General features: G+C 43.2%; 1 protein-coding gene across 2 annotated transcripts in view; it reads left to right on the top strand.

Moving 5' to 3' along the window:
* Positions 1-20,288, top strand: part of GLI3 (GLI family zinc finger 3) — a 269,151-nt gene that overhangs the window by 177,913 nt on the left and 70,950 nt on the right. For both annotated transcript variants that reach the window (XM_089917837.1, XM_022593050.3), the window contains 3 exons: positions 3,472-3,677; positions 7,199-7,345; positions 11,876-12,077. In XM_089917837.1, coding sequence (XP_089773963.1) covers positions 3,472-3,677; positions 7,199-7,345; positions 11,876-12,077 — 555 coding nt within the window. The remainder of the gene's footprint in view (positions 1-3,471; positions 3,678-7,198; positions 7,346-11,875; positions 12,078-20,288) is intronic.

Genomic DNA, 20,288 nt, shown 5'->3' with positions numbered 1-20,288 from the left:
TATTTAGGACAAGAAGGGGGTGAGTATCACGGCCAAGGTCACACAGCTGCTGTCCCATCCACGTCGGTTCCCCTTCAGCCCTGAGCCCTCCCATCGTACCACTGCTCTGATGGTCTGACTCAACTGTCCCCAGAATTCCTGATGACCCTTCCCTGAATGACCCTCGTTAGACATTTTCCTGTTGTATCCTGGGGATGGCTGGCCTTTGACTACTAGATGGTTCTTTTCTTTAGGGCACTTGATATCTTGCAGCTTTCTTTTTTTTTTTTTTTTGAATTGGCGTATAATTGCTTTACAATGCTGTGTCAGTTTCTGCTGTATAACAAAGTGAATCAGTTATACATATACATATGTTCCCATATCTCTTCCCTCTTGCGTCTCCCTCCGTCCCACCCTCCCTGTCCCACCCCTCCAGGCGGTCACAAAGCACCGAGCTGATCTCCCTGTGCTATGCGGCTGCTTCCCACTAGCTGTCTACCTTACGTTTGTTAGTGTATATATGTCCATGCCTCTCTCTCGCTTTGTCACAGCTCACCCTTCCTCCTCCCCATATCCTCAAGTCCGTTCTCCAGTAGGTCTGTGTCTTTATTCCCGTCTTACCCCTAGGTTCTTCATGACATTATTTTTCTTAAATTCCATATATATGTGTTAGCATACGGTATTTGTTTTTCTCTTTCTGACTTACTTCACTCTGCATGACAGACTCTGTGTCTATCCACCTCATTACAAATAGCTCAGTTTTGTTCCTTTTTATGGCTGAGTAATATTCCATTGTATATAATGCCACATCTTCTTTATCCATTCATCCGATGATGGACACTTAGGTTGTTTCCATTTGCAGCTTTCTTAGTTGCATTCCTGTCTGAAAGCATGTCCCACCATCTCGTTGAGAAATAGCTGACTCCATACCTTCCCAGCATCATCTCCGGAGGGGAGGGACAGGCATGGGTACGACGTTCACCAGAGTGCGTGGAGTTTCCTGACTTCGTCTCCAAATCCTGGAGGGACCAACCCTCTTCTCTGCTGTTGCTCCTGAGGGATGTGGAAGGGAGGATGGAGCCTGGGCATTCCTGCTGGGGAAGATGTGTCCAGATCTTGATTCCTTACTCATCGACTAGCTACCCTCAGTCTTCCTGTGAGAACAGGTCAAATGAAAGTGAAAGGGGGGAGGCAGACATCAGGCTTCCACAGATCTGTGAGGAGAGAAAAGCATCAGCCGTCTCCTGGCTTCCCTGCTTCTTTGGGACTGGTGAGCACCCCAGCCCGATATCTATAATCTTCATGCTGTTCTAAGTGCCGATTTTTTTCCATCCATGATTCTTCAATGGAATCGAGGCTTCTGGGAATATTCTTACCACCATGCTCAATTCTAGAACTTGAGACAAATTACAGGTTCCAATTTTTTGCCTAACGAAGAAACCAATTAGCAATGTCATTGCTTCACTGATTTTTAGTTCATAGTGTTCAGACCGAGTTTCTCGTGGATCCTAAGAAAAGCTCGTCTAGGAGGTATCATCTCATGGATGTCTTGAAATGTCTGCTTTTTTATATTTCTGCGGCACCTGTCTCTCATCATAAATCTACAAATGAGCCTGTTACTTGATAATAATCACTTGCGAATCGGATTGGAAGGATTGATTTTCCTTTGTGGTAGAAAATGAATGAATGAATTCGAGCGTCTGGTGTGCTCTAAGGTAGTGACAGGTCTAAATGGAGCATCAGATTTAACCAGTGACACAGAGCTAACTTATTTTGTAGTAAAGATCTAAAATAGGATAGACTCATAGGTCTTGCCAATTTCTATTTAAGAACAAGGAATTTTTACTGATTTTTGAGTGGGTATGGAAAGCCTCAAGTTGTTTGGAAAAGAAATAGCTATTTTCAGGTGGTGACTTCTCACTCTGCCAACATGTAAATTTAGAAAACTCTGGATTTTTATTTTATTTCACCCAAAGTGACATCTGAAGAACAAATAAAAAGCCTCTTTTTTTTTTTTTTAAGTTCAAAACGAAAAAAAGAGTAAGAAGGAACAAGTAAGAAAATCCTCTCCCTCCCGTGTGTTTTAACCTCTTTGATTTTCTACTGAGAAGATTCATGATCTGAGCTTTGGGTTCATTTAATTCAGTGCCCTTCGAGGAGCTGGCTTCTCCCAGGACTCTGTTCTGACGGGGCTGGGGGCCAGAGCCCAGCTGCAGCTGCAGGCTGCATGTGCCTTTGCTTGGGAGGCGGGATGAGAAAATGTGTTTCTCCTCCCTTTCCTTTCACTCCTGAAGCCAGCGCCACAAGAGGAGTTTGCAGTTCTCAGAACATCCCTCTCTATCACGGTCTCGCCTTTTTATGGCCATATTCTCTGTGAATGAAAAAAGGGAAAGTGCAAGTGTTCAGCCCGTCAGAGCCAGTTCACTGGATTATCCACACAAAACGTTTTCTATTAGAGGAGGAACAGGGCGGCGAGGGGGGGGTTCCACCGACTGGCCGTTCTAGAAATGCCTGTCCCTGGGGCTTGGGGGTGGCTCTGGGGAGGGAATTCCCTGGAGTGGATGAGGTATGGTGGCAGCAAGGTATGCCTTAGCGTTTATTTTCAGCAGCCAGAAGCTTACATTCTACCTTTGCTCATTATAACTAAGGCATGAGATTGATCAAAACCCTGACCTTTTCCAACTTTCTAACCCCAGGAGCACTTCATTACGGATTGTTCACTGAACGCGGCTGATCAGGAAGCCAGCCACATGCAGAATGGCTATGAGAGGAAGCTGCCTCCCAGGGCCGCTGCTCACGGAGCAGGGGGGCTGCCTTCAAAACAGGGAAACCCATATCTGTGAAACTGGGTTTGCTCACAACCTCAAGACCCAGAACACTCAAGCTGGAGCACCTATGTACAGAGTGTCAATTTCATGTTTCTTACAGACTTTTGCAATTAGTCTCTTTTCTCATTTGTAGGCATCTCTGCCACGTGCATGCACAGACTCCCAGACCGGAAGAATCTTCCTTCCTTTCTTTCTCTCTCCATCCCTCCCTCCCTAGCTTCCTTCCTTTCTTTCTTTTTCTTTCTTTTCTTTTCTTTTTTTTTTTTTTTTTTAATGCAGTACCATGATGGTGAGAGACACGTTCAATGGTAAAATGAACATTCAGGTCAAATGGAAAATAGAATCGCAGCTACTACTTTAAGCTCAGATGCCTGTTTAGAATTTCTTCTCATGAGGAAAACCAAAGGGCTTTATTCTCCTACATTCTGAGTGCCAGGAAACTTCTCAGAGGTCCATTTTCTTTGCCCGAGTAGCATTCTACCTACACGATGTCACCGTTATCTTAAGGTCCTAGTGCTGGAAATGTATATGCCTGATCTTCTTTCCCCCAAGACGCCTTGAGTTCACATAAAATTTTACTTATTTTCTTTCACAGACAGCCTCTGCCTACGGAGCTCTTGGTCTCATGCGTATACCTCTTGTGTCTGCTTTTCTTTTTACCTAGGCCTTCTGCCTTATCTAGTAGCCCCACGTATTCCGACCTGCCCTTCATCAGGATCTCCCCGCATCGGAATCCCGCTGCAGCTTCTGAGTCCCCCTTCAGCCCTCCGCATCCCTACATCAACCCCTACATGGACTACATCCGGTCCCTACACAGCAGCCCGTCCCTCTCCATGATTTCGGCCGCCCGCGGGCTGAGCCCCACAGATGGTGAGTCTCAGACCAGCCTGTCTGCTTCCGTACATCATGCCTCTCCTGGAACGGGGCACAGAGTAACTGGTGCTTCTTGAGTCCCGTGTGCCAGGCGCTGTGCTAAGTGATGTGATTACGTGCTTTCATTTCAGCCTCATGACACCTCCATGAGGGTGGGATATTATGTCCATTTTCAGGTGAGGATAAGGGCAGAGGGTCCAAGTAACTTGAAACCTGGTTCACTGGCTAGTAAGTGGCAGAGGTGGTACTCAGAGCCAGAATGCGCTGATGCCCAAATCCTTGCGCTCATTCACTGCTCTGTTCTGTGGCTTCACGTATATTTAGACTGGCCCTGTTGCCATTCCCACATTGTGCATGTGTAACCACCACATTTTGCTCACCTTCTGATGAACACTTTTCTGTGCTGCATGTCTGAAGGACACGTGTATACAGATGTGTCCACTGGAGCCACACTTTGCAAACTCCGGTGCGCATAGGTATCACCTGGGGATGGTGATAAAATACTGTTCTCTTTGGGGTGGGTCCAGGTGTGGCCTGAGGTTCTGCACTTCTGAGAAGCTCCCAGGTGATGTCAGTGCTGCTGGTCTAGGGACCACGCTCTGAGCTGCAAGGTCGTAGAGAACGTGATGGGCCGGCTCTGTTGTATGTGCCCTCTGTCCTTGACCAAATGAACACTGCAAGAGGGATGCGGTGGGACAAGAAACAAACTTTGACTTTAATTCTCTTATACTTGATGTTCATCTTAAGCTCCAAAGCACCAAATTCCTGTTGTTCTGTTGGCCTCCCAATTACTTGTCACCTGACTCTTTTAAATTGGACCTGTGCGTTACACAAGTGCCCAATGATAAAATGCTCCTTTGGTTCAGGAAGAGCATTTCCCATCTCACGCACACATATACAAACTCATTTGCCCACAATTGCTAGCGTCTGAGTTAAGGTCCAGGATGGCGTAAGCTGTATTGATGACAGGTAGAGGATTATGAGCTCTCTGCAGCAAACCACAAATCTCTGATGCTTGTGTTGGGGCACAGAGACACACTAAGCAGTCCGTCTCACCCAGCAGCACGGTCCACATTCTCCACTCAGACGCTTCCCGAGGCTGGCCGTGCATGGTGGGGATAGTAGATGGAAGCTTCCTGAGGTTTTTCAGTAAATATCCACTCATTCATACAAGAAGCTGTGCTCCAGCAATAGCTGCTGGCTCACTTTTCTCCCTCTGATTCAATGCAGTGAATATACTTGCAATGTCCCTAATGAAGAAGTTTTGCCATTTCGACAAGATTCACACTTTAAAAAGAAAACTGTAAAAGAGTGAGATTGGAGTTCGTTCTGCTTTGGATTTGGTTTTCTAGTGGGAAAAATGGAAAGTCACCTCCATGGAATACTTGGCGGTTCGTGGAAGTGACTAATAAGAACAGAGGGAGAGAGGGGTCGAGAGGTCAGCTGACGATGGGCTTGGAATGTTGCCCGGCTTCTGGACATTTAGTGGGGCCACTGAAGTTGGTACCTCTAGTCAGAACATCTTGTCATCTGCTTTCCATAGTGTTTGATGATGAACATGATGAAAATATTCTTTGCTTGGTTGTTCTGCCTCTCAGGAGTCCAGTTAATACCCAAGTCAGGTCACTGACATTTGTCTCTTGTGGTCTATGATTTTTGTGTATATCTCTCTGTCTTTACGATGTATGAGAAGTATGTGGACACATATAAAAAAGAATGAAGTAATGCCCTCTGCAGCAACATGGATGGACCTAGAGATGATCATACTAAGTGAAGTAAGTCAGACAGAGAAGGACAAACATCATACGATATCGCTTATGTGTAGACTCTAAAGAAAAATGACACAAATGAACTTATTTACAAGACAGAAATAGACTCACGGACATAGAAAACAAACATATGGTTTGGGAAAGGGGGTGGGAGGGATAAATTAGGAGTTTGGGATTAACAGATTCACACTACTATAATAAAATAAACAAGGACCTACTGTATAGCACAAGGAACTATATTCAATATCTTGTAATACTTATAATGGAAAAGAATATGAAAAAGAATATATATGTGTGTGTGTATAACTGAATCACTTTGCTGTACACCTGAAACTAACACAACATTGTAAATCAACTCTACTTCAGTAAAAAAACTTAAAAGTACACGGACACAAATGTAAAGCCTACACAGACCTATCACTAGAATGCTAGTGTTTCTACATCATAACGATAAAATTAGCTTTTATTGATCGAATGCTATGTGCTAAGCACTTTCCATGCACCATTGCCTTCACTGCTCCCAGCAACTTCCTGTGAAGCTGTAAGAGGTGGAGCTGGGATTTGCATCCACATCTTAGTGTATTTGCAGACCACCCTCAGAACTGCTACAGCGTCCTGCAGCTTTGGCACATAAATTGGCATGCAGAAACCGATCATTATCCCACTGCTATAGAGCTGACGCTTGCCAGTAAATTGCTCCAGATTGATAGGTGTATTTCTTTTTGATTTTGTAATGAAAAAAAGAGCTTTAAAATTATGGAACACAAAATTGCAGCTTGCCACCGTCATGTGTTATTAAAGCCAGCTGTGCTGCCTTTTCCACTCGTGACCCAGGGTCCTCCAGTTCCTGAGAGCTGACTCAGACCCTCCTGCCAGAAGGCTTAGGGATGTATGTTAAGTATGTCGTGAAGGACGTCATGGTTATCTAAGTCTAAGACTGTAAGAAATGTGGAAAAATAACTGTGCACATACAGTTTGATATGACACTCTTTTCTTTAAGATTATTTATTTATTTAATTTATTTTTGGCTGCGTTGGGTCTTCATTGCTGCGTGCGGGCTTTCTCTAGTTGCGGCGAGCAGGGGCTACTCTTCGTTGCAGTGCGCGGGCTTCTCATTGCAGTGGCTTCTCTTGTTGTGGAGCACGGGCTCTAGGCGCGCGGGCTTCAGTAGTTGTGGCACACGGGCTCGGTAGTTGTGGCTCACGGGCTCTAGAGCGCAGGCTCAGTAGTTGTGGTGCACGGGCTTAGTTGCTCCGTGGCATGTGGGATCTTCCCAAGACACTTCTATTTGAGGGAGCAGAATAGGGGAATGAGTGTACAGATACATACACACATATTTTGGGTTGGCCAAAAAGTTCGTTTGGTTAATGAATACGTTGTTCAGTAAAGTTCTCGGTGAAAATGAAGAATGTCTTTTATTTTTACTTAAACCCGAACGAACTTTTTGGCCAGCCCAATACAATTTAACCATTTGGAATTCCTGGTGATTCTTCAAACTCACCTCGGAAGTTTTATCATGTATTTTATTTTTTCTGTTCTTTTCCTTCCGTTTCATTTTCGAATCAATGACATCTGGGAGACTCCAGTGAAAGCACGATTTGAGTTCAGGAAATTTTCCTAGAAAGAACCGTAAAAGGAATGGCTGATGTGGGCTGCATGGCAAACGGACTTCGGGATGTCTCAGGAAAAGCTTCTTTTTGGCCTTCTTTCAACTAGTAACCACGTTTTCTTGTCTCCTCTTCCATCCAGCCCCCCACGCTGGAGTCAGCCCGGCGGAATACTATCATCAGATGGCTCTGTTAGCCGGCCAGCGCAGTCCCTATGCAGACATCATCCCCTCCGCTGCCACCGCCGGCGCAGGGGCCATCCACATGGAGTATCTTCATGCCGTGGATAGTAAGTGGCGGGCCCCTCTTCTGTAGTCCTGGGCGTGGCCAAGCTAACTCATGAAAGGGAGAGGAAGATACAAAGATGGGTTGATTACCTAACTTTTCAAACCAGAGGAGGAGGAACCACCAATACTTGGGACTCTGGTTGCCTTGGTTTCCCAGGAAGCTTCCACAGATGTGGCCATCCTGAGACTCCCGCTTAACTCACTTCATATCAGTGAACTGGAAGATACAGGCGATTGTAATTTAGCAGATACACAAAAACCTAGTCAGCCCTGATTGTCTTGGTAGCAGAATAAGGGAATGTGTTCGATAAGATGAATGTGCTTCGTCCAGTCATTCCTTGGTTTTATAGACTTTATGCTTTATAAATTAACTAAAAAAGAGACCTATACTTGGTTTTACATTTTTCATTGATTCATTTTTTTCTTATTTTCCACATGTTTTCTTTACATTAAAAAATTCTATCTCATTGAGACCTTTTACGCAGGAAAAATAAAAACATTTCCACATCGGGAAGGGCTACTTTTAGCCCTCTACCTAGCAGTGGAAGAAAATGGGATCATTGGTTGTACTTTGTATCACTTTATTTTGGGTCCCTCAAGGCTTATGACATGTCCTTTGTGTCACTTCTCTAGACATATAAACAAGAGCCTATGATTATCATTTTTCAGAACATCCAAGAGTTCTTATTTATTCGGATTCTTTAAGTCCACATCCGTTTGCCAGGTGCCAGGAAGTGAACCTGAAACATCAACCAAGGTGTACCTAACGAAACCCTTTGAATACGACGACAGTATGAGTTTGAGTAGGACATATGCTCGAGGTTTTGTTTGTTTCTTCTAGTAGCAGTGATTAATTTGTGATTTTCCATGTAGGGTCTGTTTGGATTCTTCTGTGACAGTGGGTGGACCTTGATCTACTCTCTATTAGTGGTTGATAATTCAGTTCTCAGATTTAGAATAGAGAGAAAATGATTGGTCCACAGGGCATAAAATCTACAGCCTTGGTCCCCTTACTGTCATGAACTAACTTAGCTGTGTTACATACGAACACAGCTTGAGTGGGTTTCCAATGGGGAGCTCATTACCACACACAGAGTAAGAGAAATGTGTTACATCTTCCGCAGGGATTTTGTTTTCCGCTTTGTAGAAGAGAGAGTTTCCATTTCAGATTCATCATAACCACGTTTCAATTAGGGATTATTGGAAAAAAAAGTTGAGTGTTATTATGCAAATTAGTTATTTAAAAATCTGCAAATAGAGAATTAAAATAAGAGAGAATCCTTGAAAGGTCAGCCCATATTGCCTTCTCTATTTGATGAGAATGTGTTTAGTCAGGCAATGGCAGTTTTTATCTAAATAAAGGATGAAGCTACCCTTTTACTTTGTAAAAACTAATTAAAGGCATTTTAATTTGCCAGAGTATGTGGTAAATTGATTGTCATTAACTAGGAATTTAGATGTCCTATCATTCATCACATAAAAAGAAACCTCCTTTTTCTTTGTCAGAATCTTTTATTAGAATAGAGAAACAAAACAATTAACAGAAAGCCAGATAGGAGAGATCTGTGTTGGAACAGTAAGAATGCTAGGGTTTAGATTTAAGAAGGAAGCCGTATGATCAGTGAAGAACTGGGCCACTTCTCTTTCAGCAGTTTTGAAATCCACACCTCGTAGTTTAGCTGTTCCCTTCAACAGATGACCCCAAATCACTGCCCCAAATGCTGACAACTTTCTCTTTCTATGCTTCGTTGTTAGGGGGTTGGGAAGAGCATGATAAAGGGCTGGAAAGTGCGTAAAGTACTATATCCCTGCCCTCTAAAATAGCTGAAATAGCATTTAGTTTAATAGAACATAACCAGAATGTTATGTTTTAAATTTAAATCATAGGAGACTTTTTCAAGGGAGGAGTGAAATGACTTTAAATTCCTACATTGGCTCTGCAGTAGCAAAACCAGAGGCAAACTGGGATCGAGCTGGTCATTCTGATCCACTGTTACAGCTCTTCAGGACTCTTCCATTAGCAGAAACGGCAATAAACTGGATTCAGACGAGCACCTGACTTTTAAATGTGCCAACAATGGGCCTACCTGGGTTTCAGCCAGCTTCAGGACAGGGTATTTACGTGTTGCACATTAGAAGGAACAAGTCTGTTTTATGGCTCTAATTCTACCTTTTGGGATTCTAGTGACCTTTAAAGACAGGAGAGCAAGTAATCCCTATAAGGAATATCCTAGAGAAATCCTAGACACTCATGAAAACCACACTATTCATACTGGTGGAAACTGACTTAAATAAGTACCCATCTTGGAGGGAAAAGCAGAGGAGCCGGACCATCCAGGCCCTGGGCAACCTGGAGGCTTCCATGGAAGGGATGAAGCCAGGCCCTGGGCTCTGTCCTTGGATGATGTGATGGGGATATAGGCCTCTGGTGTTTTATAGCCCTCAGACGGCCTCCTTATCTATTTAGTGTTTTTTAAAAAATCAGGAAATCAGGTCTATCTGGAACGTCCTGTTACTTCTAACTCTGCCAGGGATCACTGAGTCCCACTGAGAATGGTTACTTTCGAGGATGATATGGAAACTGACCAGAAGTCTGGTTTGTCCTTGGAATCCTTTGGAAGTGGAATGCATTTCTTCACTGAAAAACTTTTATGATGAAATTAGCCTCTCATAGTGAGTAAAAATGAGACATTTATGTGTAAGGCAGATGCCATAATAAAAGTAAGATGCTGGTTTAAATACTAAGAGCTGTGAACATAGTGGGATTGTTATTTTTGTACGACCATGGCCTAAATCAGGTTGGTAATGAAACTATTCTAAATGAAGAAATTCAATTTTCAATGTGCCTGAAAGAAAGCTTTGAGTAGGTACCACATTTGTCATTCAGATTGGTTTTCCAGTTTCATCTACATGGATGGTACTAAGTTCCAGTTTATGATTTATTTTTTGTTCACTATAAAGTATATCTATTCATTTCTATAATATTATCTATAGAGTCTTTCATATTCATCTATTACACTTCATTAAATTATCTCAAAGCATATGTTGGATTGTTATCTTGTATCAAGGTCCATCTCTGGTGAAGAAAATATTCCCAATGAGTTTTCTGGAGACCAAGTGCCTAGACTTTTTTCTATAAAGAAGGCTTACCTTCTACTTCAGTTTTCCGGGGACCCCAAAATTGCCACGTCCCTGTAAGCAGGTGTACCCACGCTTTGAAATAGAAACCCTCCGTTATTTCTTAAAAGTATCATGTTTGATTTTCCTCTTACCTAGTGGTACTGTGTTCTCATTCTGTCATTAAACTTTAGTTTGATGACCCTGTAATATAAATGTGACCTTAGAAAAGGCAGGAGTGGGCCTGTGGGCCACATTCATAGCTCTGCCCTAATTCAAAGCTCTACCATCTACCAAACTGAAGGCAAATGGACATTTAATTTTTAACTCTCCATGTAAAGAGCATTGTATTAAGTTGGCAGGTGTTTAAGTGTGATTTACTAACCTCCAGAATAGAACTTCATCAGTGAAATCTTCTTGAAGTCTCAAAACTCTTATAAATGCAGAGAATTAATTAATCGATTGACTGATTGATCTAATAACCAGAGGCTTAAAATTGACTCATGTTATCTTATTATAATGCTTGCAGGGTTTTTCTCCCCCAACCTTGGAAAATCTGTAAACAAACCACGTCCCAAGCTTTTAAATGTTTCTTGGGACTTAGGCTGTATAGATTATGGGGAATTTAGGGCAGCATCCCTCCATCTTGGCGCTACGGGTGCCAGACGATTCTTCGTGGCGGGGGGGTGCTGCCCTGCCCATTCCCGGGTGTGCAGCAGCTTCCCTGGCCTCTAGATGTTTCTAGCACCCCATGAGTTGTGATAACCAAAATATCTCCAGATGTTGTCACATGTCCCCTGGGGGCAACATCGCCCCCCCCGCCCCCCGCATCGAGAACCATTAATTTAGGATAACGTATTTATCACTTTTGTCAGTAAAGCCGTAAGTATTCCGTGGATCAGATAACTACAGAAATCATGGGGAAATGCGGGCATAACTAAGCTGGATTTTTTTAATCTTAGGATACTTTAATTCATTTTTTTCCCTTCGGCTCATTGCCTTAAAACGGTGTGCATTGCGGTGGGGAGGGTGGAGTGCGGTGCGACTGTGGGAACCACTGTCTTTGTCGCTGGCGGTGAATTAATGATGAGCATATCTAAGCAGCTGTCAGATTCATAAATCACTGGAAATGAGAGGGAGAACACATAAAAAGTCTCTCCCTTTTGTTTAGCAATTTATCATTTTGTCTGCACATTAATAAACAGAGCTCCCCCGAGGTAAGCCCCTGGAAGATAAATATTTCTCCCTAATTTCCTCAATTGTACCCAGTAGATCACAAGTGGAGGAGAGAGGTACTTGTCAACGCCAGTCGCCGGCTTCTTATCCTTCACTTCTTCCACGCGGGGTAGTCGGAACAGATAATGGGTACAGAGTCCAGCCGCAGGTAATCAGGTTCTGTTTTGTTTATACAACAGGCACCAGATTCCCCAGCCCCCGGCTGTCAGCCAGGCCAAGCCGAAAACGTACACTGTCCATATCACCACTGTCCGATCATAGCTTTGACCTTCAGACCATGATTAGGACGTCTCCCAACTCCTTGGTCACCATTCTCAATAATTCCCGCAGCAGCTCTTCAGCAAGTGGCTCCTACGGCCACTTATCTGCAAGTGCAATCAGGTATGTATTTTCCCCAAATCCATGATGTGTTTCTTTAATACTGCTCGCCTGCACCTTGCGTTTGCGGTACTGACTACCTACAAGGAAGGATTGCAGCAGGACACCGGGGAGGACCCGGGATGCAGATGTAGGTCACATTTCACTACGACGAGTTCCAGAGCCAATTATTGAGCCGAAAAGAATTATTTTGCAGACATCAGTTAGCAGCCCATTTAGAGAAATCGTAGTTATTCAGGAATGAAATCCCCTTCCTAGAGACAGTGAGTAATGGCAATCTTTTTATCTTCTTACTAGTTATAGTTCCCTAGAAGGAAAACCAACTTTGTACCTGATTTGGGCACACTTACAAGGACAGGGACAGAAATAAAAAAAAAAAACAGAAGTGGGACTTGCCTGGCGGTCCAGTGGTTAGGACTCCACACTTCCACTGCAGGGGGTGTGGGTTCGATTCCTGGTTGGGGAACTGAGGTCCCACAGACCGTGAGACATGACCAAAAAAGAGAAAAAAGACCAGACGTGAGTCTTGTCTCATGGGGGAAAAGTGTGCATTGGGAGGAAGAAAGAAAAGGGGACCGAAGGGTTTTAAGTCTAAAGGAATTGATGGGTCTTCCATGATGAATATACATATTAGGGAAACCCTAACAGTCCAGAAAAAGAAAAACTGTGTTAGCAATAGTCACATACCATATTTACTAGAAATGATGAATACCATTATTTTTTGTCCTTAATGTTTCCATTACGGTTTTAATTCTTTGCTTGTTCAGCTATCAACAATCCTCCTTGGCAGGCAAGTTAAAGTTTAAATATTATAAATCCCCAATTTGATATGATGTCGTTTTCTTCAGCATCTGTCTTTTAATATGGTCAGGAAAGTGTGGAAACACGGAACAGAGCAAATAACTCTGATTGTATGATAGCAGTCCGTACTTACAGCGGGGATTGTTTCAGGATTAGCCGATGTAGACACGAAGGTAGGCTTTGGAGTCGGGCAAAACTGTAGTCAGATTCCAGCTTTGCCACCAGCTGTGCAGACCTTACTTGCCTGTAGGCTCTGAAATTCAGTCTTCACATTTGTAAACTACAGACAAGACAGCCACTGTAGAGGAAAGGGGTACCTTTTACTAAAGCTGGTGTGTATGGGCAGGGCCTGGATGAAGACCCCTGCCCACGGGCAGAGCCGCAGGAGAACTACCCCTGGTGGTCCATCCAGAGGATGAGCTACCGGGGCCTGGCCATGCTACCCACAATGTGATCACCCCAGTCTGGCTCCGAGGAAGTACGCCCATCTCCAAACCATGGCCTGGCTGTTCTGCACTCCTGGCAGATTTCCCTGGGCTCATAGATCGCCATCGACCTTATCTCAGTTTGCTGAAATCATATCATTATTATGTGGCTCGACTAGAAGTCATAGCATCAAAGTGGTGGAAATGAGGTCCACAGTGAAATTCACAGGAATGATATTCACACAGAATCACTTTGTGAGCGTTTTTTCTTCCCTTCTGCTCTCTGCCCAGCTACCGTGACTTTTCAGAGCCTCTACAGGACTTAGATTCGAAAGCGGTACACAGATAGTCTCAGTGCTGTCTTTTTTCTTACCCTGGCATCTTCACCCGTTTCCTCATCTCCTCACCTTTCCCAGGTAATCTAGTACCAGTCCTTGAGAGACTGTCAGTATCCTGACTTGGAATAATCGTTGTCCCCTGCCTCCGAGGAGCTACCACAGATCTGATTATTCTCATTTGAGCTGGAAACAGAGATTCCTAAGTCCAGTCAGGCCCCAGGAGACCCGTTTGCAGTCAGGTGACCAGGGCCGTCGGGCACACAGTTCTTTCTTCCCTTCAGCGCCTCACCAGTCTGTCTTCTCTCTTGCAATCTGACCTCTCATTCTTCAATACACAGCCCCTGTGTGCTAGGATAAGATGTAGCTTCTGATGCATATAAAGTAATACAGATAACCCAAGATGAGATCGGCTTGCTGGAACAATACAATAATTAGAAGAATTACGACCAGCACCACCTGCCAGTCCTTTAGCCGGAGTAGCGTTAGTGCTTCACTTGCTCTGTTCCAAGTTTCGCTTTGTGAAATCTGAAGACCGACTGGAGGACTCCTCAGTAAGTGGTAGGGCCGGTGGCTGACGGGAAAGGAAGCAGCATGAAGAAATCTACAAAGGGTAACTTTCTCAAGAGGGAAAGATACAGGAGTGCATCTCATCTCCGCTTTGTACCCAGGGACACGGCAGGCACGAGAAGCGCTCACTGTTTTCATCTGACAGCAGGTTTGGAAAGCGTGGTGTTATTCTTGTTGTATGTATCAGCACGGAGGGTTTTGCAAGAGGACCAGCCCTCCAATTCCTTGCTTTTTAGTTTGCCGCAGACACGTTTGACTTGCACACTTACGTGTTTTCTAACCCTACTCTGCTTCTCGTGTTGTCAGTGCGCACAGTAACGGGCTCAGTTTCTAAAGATGTTTTTCAGTGTGTAATGACACACATTCAGTTTTCTAAAAAAATCTCCTTCACGCGTGTATCCCAGTTCAAATGCTATTCTCTAAGAGGCTGGTAATAGTAGGGACCACTGTTCGAAATTCTCCCATTTACTTGCTCATCTGGTAGTTGCTATGTGTCTGTCTCTACTAGAATACAAATTCCAGAAGGTCTAGGACTGTGTACGTTTTGTTCGTGGCCACACTTCCCAGCTCACAACATCTGTGCCCTGTCACCTTGATACCACTCGACAAGTATTTCTGGAGTGAATAAATGAAGGAGCTCTTTAATGAGCCATTAGAATTCTAATCGCCCTCCTTATTAAAAGGAAGTTTCCATGTGGTGGATGAATAATGCTGGCTTTCAGAAGGTTATAGTGTATATGGGTAGTATATCGTGTATCCATAGGTTGATAGTTATATGGAGATACAGAGGGATGGGCACAAAATAAAGGGATAAAAAAGCAAATGTCCATCTTCAGTTTGTATATGGTTCTTATGTTTATGTATTTACTTAATAATTCAGACTGCTATAAGAATTCCATATAAAGCACATATTTATTCACAAAAGCCTAGCTACATCTTAAAACATAGTACTTGATTATGGCTAACTTATTAAAACATATTGTCCAAATGTATAGCAAAATCTTTTTAATGTCATAACTGAGGACATCATTCAAAAAAATAACTCCATGCACTTAAAAGGATGTTGTGAAATAGTTAACTGTCTCAAAAAGTTTTAACTTCTCCATCACCCTGAAGACTCCTGTCTAAGACTAGCTGATTCACACTTATCACATACAGCCTGTTAAGCCCCAGCCTCCCTGGTTAAGGCTAGTATTATAAATATTCAGGTAATGGCGTTAAATTAGAAATACTTTGACCTCTGCTAATACCTCCCCCTAGAAATCGAGCTCCCATCGGAGGAGAAGGTGCTTCAACTGACCCTCATCTTCCATCTCCTAGCAAAAGTAAAGGGAACGAAGAAATGAGTAATCTATTCATTCCTAACCCACCAGTTACAGCTTTCTCATTTTGGGTTTAACGGCGAAAATGAAGATGGCTTCATATCCTTAGTAGTTTCAGGTCTGGTTCGGCCAGGACAGACATCTCAATGAAGATGAGAGCTGAGTGCCCAGAGCACAGCTTCACAAATCAGTGCGTGTTTTCTGTGGCTGGCACTGACCAGCTCTGCCCGGTGACCAGAGAGCAGGGGTCTTTTCTTCTGCACAGCATCAGCCCTCCCAGACATCAGGCCCCGGAGTAAGGATGCATCTGGCAGGTCCAGTGCCACTTCCTGAGAATGGTAGGAATCACCTCAGCCTCCACAGCAGCTTGACTCTGCGCTGTTACCTGCCATGAGTCAACTCATTCGTGTCAGACAAACAACACGAGATGACTTGAGTGGGAAACATCAAAGAATAGATGAATCCACAGCCAAATGACCAGGGTCCTTGAAACTCTCTGACTGCATCTTCTAAAAACTACGAGACAACATTCCCTTCCCCTAGAATCAGTGAAAATAATGAATCCTCACTAAAAAGGATAGTTTTCATTTACTTCCAGGTGTGGCCATTGGTTTGAGGTAGTCTTCCATTTAATCCGTGACTCCTTCATTTCGCAAATATTTGACTGCGTACTCAACTGTGTGCTGGTTGCTGTGCAGGACATGAGGGCTGCAAAGATGAATGAGAGACACGATTCCTGTCCTCACGGAACTCACGGAAGGGAAAGGCCTCCAATCAGCACAGGTTGGAGGTGGGCAGGGCCAGATCATGAGCAGGGTGGACCGCTGATCCCAGAACCATAGGAAGCCTTCAAGGCCCCGGTGAGGCTGCATTGTTTTAAGGACCGGGGAGTTTCACGGGCTGAATCAAAGGCGCTCAACTGCTTACGTGGGCGAAACTGCCAGGTCTAACTGAATTTCCTCTCCTGTTCCCCTTATTTCCTTCTCTCTTAAAAATCCTCCAGTGGGAGGTACGACTAAAAGGATTGGAAGGAAATGCTGTTTATAAGAGGCATATAATAATGTCTGGCGATGTTTTTAAAACGTTGGTGATGCTTTTTCTGACCATGTCTACATGGCTGACCAGTTACACGATTTGGGTGCTTCAGGCCAAATCTCACTGGAGAGTGTGTTACTGCTATATATGTTCTTGGAGGTTTTGTCTGTTTGGCTGTTTAGTGGCAACCCAGCTTCTAAAGCCTTTTAGGACTCTTGCATCCTATAAAGCCTAATGTATTTTTGTCCAAAGCAATGTTGAAAGAGTGCATATGCCTCGGTGTAAACATTGGGATGATACTTAACTCATTTTGTGAGCGTGTGGGTCTTTATGCATGGGCTCATTACTTCTTCCGAGGCTGCTGGGTTTTCCAATGAACTTGCCCCGGGGGGCTTTTATGGATGGACGTGGAAGCTTTACTTTTTTACTTTCAAATAGAAGCACGTGCATGCCTGTGTGTCCCTATACCGACATGTATACAGATGATAATGGCTGTTGGCCTGTTCTCTGCAAAACTGGGAAGAATTGTTCTTCCTTTGAATGGCAGCTGTGGTACAGTAAATTCCGCAGCTGGAACCAGAAAGTGGACGACCTCATTAGTATGACAACCACAAAGTAACCACAAAGTTGGTTTTGATTAGATGCCTCCTTCTCCCCCTTCCTCTCTCTTTCCTTGAAGCCAGTTTCTGAAATTTGGGGGCCCCCATGTTACAGTGTGGACTGTTGCCTGACTCCACCTCCAGTACTGGTTTCATGAACAAGAAACAGGAGAGATGGGACACTGAAAAGGAAATAGCGTCTTTGGATTCGTCAGCCTATAGAAAACTGGGTTAACTGCAACGTGAAGGTTTTTTTTTTCTCTTTTATCAAAGTGTAGTTAATTTACAATGTTGTGTTAGTTTCAAGTGTACAGCAAAGTGATTCAGTTATACATCTGTGTATATATATTCTTTTTCAGATTCTTTTCCATTATAGGTTAGAATTTTTTTTTTTTTTTTTTTTTTTGTGGTACGTGGGCGTCTCACCACTGTGGCCTCTCCCGTTGCGGAGCACAGGCTCCAGACGCGCAGGCTTAGCGGCCATGGCTCACGGGCCCAGCCGCTGCACGGCATGTGGGATCTTCCCGGACCGGGGCACGAACCCGCGTCCCCCGCATCGGCAGGCAGACACCAGGGAAGCCGCATTATAGGTTATTACAAGTTATTGAGTATAGTTCCCTGTGTTATGTAGTAGGGCCTTGTTTACCTCTTTTATATATAGTGGGGTGTACATGTTAATCCTAAACTCCTAATTTATCTGTCCCCTGCCCCCTTCCTGCTATCCCATTTGGCAACCATAAATTTGTTCTCTATGCCTGTGAGTCTGTTTCTGTTCCGTAGATACGTTCATTTGTGTCAGCATGTTTTAGATCCCACATATAAGTGATATCATATGATATTTGTCTCTCTCTGACTTACTTCACCTAGTGTGATAATCTGTAGGTCCATCCATGTTGCTGCAAACGGTATTATTTCATTCTCCTTCATTGCTGAGTAGCGTCCCATTGTATATATATACCACCTATTCTTTATTTATTCGTTTGTTGATGGACATTTAGACTGCAGCATGAAGTTTCTTAATCCCAATGCCCGACCTGAAGAAATACATTATAAAAGCATCACATGAGTTTCTTTTAAGGAAGTCTTAAAAATTCACATCTGAAGAAAACTGACCAACCAGGGCAGTTGAAAAAAAAATGTGTGTATAGGTCGTTAGCATTGATTTTCCATTTAAAACATTTCCTAAGAGCCTATAGCTGCCACATACTCTTCTCTCCTCTTCACTTTGGGTAAGAGATGGTGCCTTTGTGACTCAGGCCTTCCTGTGACCACCCATGTCAGGGCTCTGCTCTGGTTTGATTCTCGCATCAGTCTCAGGCCAGCCCAGCTCCATGCCTGGTCCCCCAGGTCAGGGAGGGTTTCCAGAGGTGAACCTGGAAACTGATGGTGAGCCTTTCGGCTGCGTTCCCGGCAACCTCCCTCGTCCTTTCCCACATTAGCACAGAGAAACCCCGGCACTGAGACTCAGTGGAAGGAGATGTTCCATGCAGCTCTAAGGAAAAACTATGATTTTTTTTTTTTTTTTTTGAAAATGGGTAAATGCCATGTGGATTGACGTCATTCAACAGTAAAATAGAAACTTTTACCTGTAAGCATGCGGTGGCTGGGTGATTCATCCTCTTGCCATCTTTCTTATACTTCCGATTTATTTTTTTCTTTTTTGGCCATGCTGAACGGCATGTGGGATCTTAGTTTCCTGACCAGGGATGGAACCCGTGCCCCCTGCAGTGGAAGCGCAGAGTCCTAACTGCTGGACCGCCGGGGAATTCCCCCCAGTTTTTTTACATTCACTTTTAGTTAGAAACAGATCTCTTCAATGTTGTAATTGGCTCTATCTGCCCTCCCAGTATGAAGGACTACAGCGGCCCACATCATGCTGCTTTATTTGTTGTGCTGGTATTAAGTTATCCAGCCCATCCCCCATCCTCTCACCCTCCACCATATGCAGAGTTCCTGAAGTGTTTTTAAAATACATTTCAGGCTTGTCTCGCATGCTATTTTAATTGGTTTTTATCTTTTTGACTTGAATATTAATGACTTTGAAATGCCTGTATGTATAATAGGGTTGAATACATCTTAACAAATGATCTTCTACAGTATGAACTTTTAGTGTCCCCCACTAATATAGCATTTCTATAATTAAATGTGAATTTACAGATTGATCAGAGAGGTTCTGTACAAATGTTGACACACATCACTTCCTTGGTGTGAAAAAAATAATGTTTGTTGTGAAAGTCAAGCATGATTATGGATCTCAAAGTTGTATGTATTGATTATACATTTGTATAATTTGTATACATTTGTATAATTTGTAACTTTCCAGTTACAAATAATTATTTTATTCTTTGGATATATAAAAGGGATCTGTAGAAAGTACTCAGCTAAAATTGTTGAATTAATGAATGAGTGTGTGGATTTTACGATATTTATTTTTTATTTAAAAAAATTTTTTTATTGAAGTATATTTGATTTACAATTGTGTTAATTACTGCTGTATAGAAAATTGATTCAGTTATTCAGTTAAACATATTATGATGTTTATTTCAGTTGTTTAACATCCTGTCTTTCTAATTACACCCCAGATTTCAACCAGATTGAGCATAGTTGTTGAGATTCCCAGACAGAAGAGTTCCAGATAAGGGAGGGGTTACTGGGCTATTTACTGCAATATTCAGAAATAAGACCCGGTTTGCAAAATTTGGCCCCAGTTTGAAAAGTGTATTGACAAAACGTTACTTTGGATTTGTGATGGAGAATAAATACATCAAAACTTTCTTAACGATTCAGACTTTGGAAATTTTAACATTACATTTTTGGAAAATAGAAGAAATAGTTTCCACTCAGCGATTTGCTGATCATTTTAACTCAGCTCAGAGCAAAGAATAAAAGGGAAATTGACCTCAGTAGTTATCCTTATTTAGAGTTCGGTCCCCGAGTCACTGCCTACCATGGAACGAGTGCTCCTTTAAGGTATTTTATAAAACGAAGACTTCAGTAGCCGTAAATCGGTTTTGATGGGTAAAAATTATACTTGGTGGGTGAGGACACCACACACACTATAGTCAGAGATCGAAAATCCACATTTTTCTCATTTTCTGCTTTTTAGAAAAATACAGGACAGATTAAC

Source organism: Delphinapterus leucas, chromosome 9, assembly GCF_059928025.1.
Source record: "Delphinapterus leucas isolate spDelLeu-1000000601 "Yukka" chromosome 9, BTC_Dleu_Yukka2, whole genome shotgun sequence".
Classification (NCBI taxonomy): domain Eukaryota; kingdom Metazoa; phylum Chordata; class Mammalia; order Artiodactyla; family Monodontidae; genus Delphinapterus; species Delphinapterus leucas.
This window is presented reverse-complemented; position numbering and strand designations above follow the sequence as displayed.